This window comes from Homalodisca vitripennis, unplaced genomic scaffold (assembly GCF_021130785.1).
Source record: "Homalodisca vitripennis isolate AUS2020 unplaced genomic scaffold, UT_GWSS_2.1 ScUCBcl_8476;HRSCAF=16607, whole genome shotgun sequence".
NCBI lineage: Eukaryota > Metazoa > Arthropoda > Insecta > Hemiptera > Cicadellidae > Homalodisca > Homalodisca vitripennis.
The window spans coordinates 18,428-24,543 of NW_025784586.1; the positions used below are offsets into that span (position 1 = coordinate 18,428).

At 35.9% G+C, this 6,116-nt stretch overlaps 1 protein-coding gene across 1 annotated transcript; it reads left to right on the forward strand.

Moving 5' to 3' along the window:
* Positions 1-313: 313 nt before the first annotated feature.
* Positions 314-5,694, forward strand: LOC124374445. Its single transcript, XM_046832656.1, has 3 exons — positions 314-334; positions 1,444-1,622; positions 5,630-5,694. Exons 1-3 carry the CDS (start codon positions 314-316, stop codon positions 5,679-5,681), a joined length of 252 nt encoding a protein of 83 aa, XP_046688612.1. The 3' UTR covers positions 5,682-5,694.
* Positions 5,695-6,116: the final 422 nt, after the last annotated feature.

Consider the following 6,116-nt stretch of genomic DNA (forward strand, 5'->3'; position numbering starts at 1 on the left):
TTCAAAATCCAAATCATTTTGTCTATGACAGGAACTGATACTGGCAATTGATCATTGATTTTTTTCACTGCTGCTGTTGAACATCTGTGTTTATACATTTTAACACAAATTTATACATAAAGAGTTTTATATTTAATTTCAGGGATCACTTTTGGCTGGTATGAACCTTGCAGTTGAACCCACCACTGGGCACAGCAAAAACCGATGTGTGAATTAAATCTGGGCAACCTTATGGATGTCCAGGAGCGGCACATCACTAACCGCAAATGTTGAGGTTCATGGGCAATTCAATAGGTCTAGTCTACTGTAGGAGATGACTGTTGTAGTTGGTGAGGTTTGTTCCTTAGCTATCAGAAGTTTTTGCTAACCTCAACAAGAGTATGCCACCCCCTGCCTGCTTTGACTGGAGAGGCTGGTTCAGAGCTGGCCTCCCCTTCTTCCAGGGAGATATGACTTTGAGATGTAGTGCCCTAATTCTTCCTCATGGATTTTCGATAGGAGGTGGCCCCCTACTCCCTAACCTCACCAATCTTGAATATCCTGTCAATCCGGAAGCAGCGCAAATGTTCTTACAGAACTAAGTGCAATTTATAAGCTTCTTATCCTAAGAGAACAAAAAAAAATATATATATATTTTAATTAACTTGGAAACAGGCATATTATGCATGTTAATAAAAGGGCTGCAGTAATAACAAACGTACAACACTCGAGTGATCAGTATCAAAACATCAATTAGAACTATATGAAAAATGCTGTCAGACATGTTTGTTTACTTTGTTAAGTAATTGTAACTGTCCAAACTATACCTTCACAATAATACAATCTTAAAACCCTAATAACATAATTCAATTCAACATTATTGTTCCAAAGTGAATATCAGTTTATTGTTCAGTTTTGCAACAAAGAATAATTAATCCAGAATCAGAATGAGTGGGACTGGAGCTGCTTCTGCTGAGATTGCATGGAAATAATTCATAGAGAATTGTATTATATTATCCTCTGTCTTTGCCATTGCCACCTTGGAAGAAAGGGGCTGGCTCTATATTTCAACAATATATTCAGTCTGAATCGACAAGAGAAGTATTTCTCTTAGGTTTTCAATAGCTTTAGCCACTGAATGAAACCCCTCCACTTCACCATATTGAAATAGGTATACTGTATGTTGACAAACTTAACCCTTTATCATAATAATAATATTTACAATATGCTCCTTCCCAGACATACTTTAATGTAAGTGATGTGAAGGAAAATGGGATATTTCCTTCACAATCCTTCCATTATAAAAAACAATAATCAAACAAAGAAGTGATGTGAGTTTATACTGTGTAAAGTAAATGCTACTGAACAGATTTTAAACCAACTATAGAAATTAGGCCTTAGACAGAGATTTTAGACTTTGGGTAATATATTTTTATCTCTGCAATAAATTTAAACTGTTTACAGCTGAGGAAGCACTTTACAACACCCGCATTTCCACCCAAGAGAGTAAGATGCTCCCAGCCCAAAGTATTGGAACAGAGGAGACAAGGTCTTGAGCATTACCTGCAGACTATGATTAAGTTTGGACCAAGCAGAGCTCAGATCATGACTTTTCTTGGTATATCGGACAACATCAGTGAAAGGTAATATAATTTTAAACCATTACCTCCACAACTTATGTGTATTAATATGTAGGTCAGAGATATATATTATCTGTTATTACATAGCATTTTGAATACTTCTTAGTGACATGAGGCGTTACAGGTTGTCAGTTCAAAAATATTGACTTGGTTAAGGTTCCATACATTGTTCCACAGGCAATTCGACTAATACTTGTTCAGATATAGCAGAAACATAAACTGTGTGTACTGAATTTGATTATTACTGATTACTTTACTTTATCTGATATAATTAGTGAGGGGCAGGCCAAAATTATGCCCAATAATATCATGTCACCAAATGTGTTGCATATCATGATTTTATGACCATGATGGGGGGGAGGGAGCTCACCCATACACAACAAAACTTATTGGAAATCGTCTACGTCAAAACTAAAAATATTTCCAGTGATGTTTAAAAGTTCATATTTCTTCAATATAACACATTCTCAGTGTAATCTATTTATGACAGATATTTATACTTATAGGTATTATAGGATGGATATGTGATAGAGACAGTATTTATATCGTATAGGAGGCCAAAGTATAATTTAGCATTTTATAAATTAAACCCAAGGTAAATTATTAGAACTTTCATATAATCACACTTGGGTATGTTGAATGTGGTACTTTTTTGTGCCCCTATCGTTTAACAACAATAATTACTTGTTATTTAATAAACAATAGTAAAATATTTTAAATTTAAGAGTATTATTTGTTTTAATAAAGCATTAAACATAGACTCCTGAAAACCATGAGCAACTAAGGCTCCTGTAACATTGGATTTATCCAATATAATACCGAAGATTATTCATTTATTACAGCAAATATAACCGTATGTCAATTATTAGTTTTTAAGTATGCTACTGCAAACTAACCAACAGTGTATAATATCATTGATTATAATCCTCTGGCTGCTTTTCAATTTCACCATAGTTATTTTGGTTTTAGATCAGGAACATTATGCATGTCTTCTCATTTATAATATCTGCCTAAAATTAGAGTTATCAAGAGTTACTTTTCCATTTTAAAATTCTAACATGGACGATGCAAGTGCTATTAAGAGTTTTAATGACAGATTTATTCAGTTTCATTAAATTAAATCCAGTTTTATAACATATTTCACAGAAATCTACTTTATTGCTACATATCTTAATTAGGGAAATTTTTTATTTTTTAATTTTCAATCTTATGTAATATTACTCAAGCTCCCTTATAAACATGATTACTACTGTAATTTTAACATATGCAAAATAAAGTTTTGTGCATAATATGGTACATATTATACAAATGACTTGCATGTGTAGTATAGTTACCAAGTATCAACCAATAAAGAAATTGTTTTTACAGGTAATGGTAATTTAAATTTTGTGATAAAACTGGGTTTATCTCTACTATTTCTTCAAACATACATATTACAATAAATAATTTACTTAACGTAAACATTTAACACTGCGGTAATTCATTCGGTTGACTGTACTATTGGGCACTGATAAAGGGGCCATTTGCACAAGTGAGAAGCTATATGAAACTATGGATTTGCATCTGAGTACAAACATTTAACACTGGAGTATTCATCTGTTGACCTGTATGTTTGGCACTGATAAGGGGCCATTTGTACAAGTGAGAAGCTATATGAAACTATGGATTGCTTCTGGAGTAACAAACATTTAACACTGCCTTGAGTTATTCATCTGTTGACTGTACGTTGGCACTGATAAGGGTCATTTGTACACAGTGAGAAGCTATATGAAACTATATACTATTGAAAGAGGAAAACCTGAGTGAATCAATGCCTACATTTGCTTTGAACGGAAGAAATGATGCGGTCATGAGTCCTGCATTAACACATAAAGAATATTTTGGGATGGGTGCCCTGAATTAACGTAGGTTTTCATTGATCGATTTGAAGAAAGAATACAGGAATGGAGAGAACAAAATGAATTAATTTTGACTGTTGAAAAAACTCGTGAGGAATTTGCGTTGACCACCTGCAATATGACACTGCGTAAGTAAAATCTTTGAAAGGTAAAACGAGAGGCCAGTTTATTGGTTGGAATGGAAGAATTAACGCTGACTTCGGAAAGATTGTATTCAAAAGCTAGACGACAAGTTACCCCCAAGGAAAACCGGGTTGAATCTTGATCTATCAATGATAGAGAACCATACGGCTGGTGTACTTATAGAGGAGAAGAAGAATAAATTTTAAAAAAGACAATTTTTTGAAGCTAAGAACAGCGGCATTGGCGACAAGAAGGTGTCGTGAGGATAAGGGTTAGATATATGAACTATATGGGGGCTCTAGGGTATAAAAAAAAACGGATTGTAATGGGTAAAATTAGACCCGGTTGAACAAGTATAAACCTAGTGATGAAGAGCAGATAAAGATTGTTACCAAAAAGAGTTATTTTTCCCAATGGGAAGATCCAGGATATGAACTTACAAAATCGAAGATATACGGAGAACATGGGAACGAAATGAATGCATACCATTGTAGCGTGAAGAGGATCTCCAAACTGTTGTAAAAGGTATTTAAGACAGGGAAAGCTCGCTGGACCAAGACATAATACCTCTAGACCTGGTTAAGATTATTGCACAACGCTATCCCGAAGGGAAGTACTCCAGGCAATCAATAGTCAACTTATGGCCGGGAAATTTCCAGATAGCTTGGAAAGGTTGCTAGACTAGTCCCTTATTGAGAATAAAACGAGGTTTAGGATGGGGAAAAAAAAATGTAACAGACCATTATGTATGATAGATGTTTGTGGTAAGCTCTTTTGAGCACCTTATAGCTAGACCTATTGCTATCTGAAATAGGTGAAAGATGGATTAGGAGGGATAACCAATATGGCTTCCTGAAAAGGTTCAGAGAGGCACAAGTTGATGCTTCACTGCAGCAGGTTATCCTAATACTGTTGATAATATCAAACGGAAGGCGTACCAGTTATCGTGACTTGATGCTTGTTGATTTTGCTAGACATAAAGGAAACACTTTCAATAGCGGCTTCATGGCCAAGGGGAAATCTCAAAAAGAAGAACTGATGAGGAGAAGGTATCTACCAAGATATCTACCAAAGAATCATCACCAGGACTATTTGTCAAAGAACAGAAAGATCATTGGTAGGTGAAATTGATTGCTTGGAACCTGCGGCGGGTTTTTTCCACCCAATGGGTCCTGTTCTTGAGCCACATCTGTGGAATATTTTCTATGATGAGTGTCCCTGAGGATTAGGGCTTCCAGAGAATAAGTTAACAGTCGTAGGATATGCTGATGATACGGTCTTTAATTTGTGGAGAGGGAAGGGATGAGGGAGGCCAGTTAGTAGGGAAAATGCAAACTATGCCCTGTTTTAATGATTTCTCAAGACGCAATAGACAAGTAAGGGGACTTGTGGCTGGCATCGGAAAAGACGGAAGCCGTGCTGATATATGCAGGAAGGAAGAAATTACAAGGAATGTTTTCAATTGAGCTTGGACGGTTGTAAAAAGCTGCAAACTAAAGACCAGGGTCAAATATCCCCCCGGGTGTTACTTTCCTGAGAGGAAATTGTGTAGTGATGACAGAGCACTTAAAAGAAGTCTCAGATACAGCGCAAAAAATGGCTGGTGGAGCAACTTATCAAAGGACTTATGCCAAATGATGTGAGGAGCAAGCGCAAGGTGCTTAGTTTTCAGTACTCTGCTGTACTCAGCACCTATATGGCAATAGGTAGCGCTTTCAGTACAAGAAAATACAAAAATAGAAGAACTGAAAAGAGCTCAAAAGGGAGAATGGTTTGCCGCGTCTGCAGCGCCTCCACTCGATTACAGTATCTATTTCCTACGGAAACAGTTTATGTGGTTCTGGCGTGAGGACAACTAACTTCCGAAATAGATTCGCTGCAGGCGATAAGGCAAAGAAGCCGAAACATAGCCGGGAAGGAATGTTGTAGGAGACAGATAATCCAGTTTAAATGTAGAGGTCCTACGGTAATCACTTGTTTTGTTTGCAGGGAAAACAACCAAGTCTGTAAGCCACCAACCAGTGTTCAGCAGTGTTCCTGACCTCTTCTTCATCCATCTGCTTCCCGGCAAACAAAACTTCCGGATATATTATAAACAGAAGGTGTGTATGTTCAGCCATCTATGGGATCGTTGAACACTTGTTGAGTCTCATACAATTACCAGTGGTAAATGCCATTGATGAAAATTCAGCATGACCAAAATGTTGGTTACTTGTGAACAATAAAGTTAAATTTTCGTTTTTAAGATACCATTTTAAGATACTGTTAGTGTTTATTTTTAAATAAAAAACTGGTATTTGTTAAAAAAACGGATTACTCAAATAATTTGTTTGTAAACTTTATTCCCACTGCTTATACAAATACCAATGATCTTTTAATTATTAGTACATACAATTTTTTAAGCTTCTGCATTTTTAGGTTTGTGTTAGTAAGCAGTCATATGTAGCTGGTCACATAACTACATTATTGCTCAACC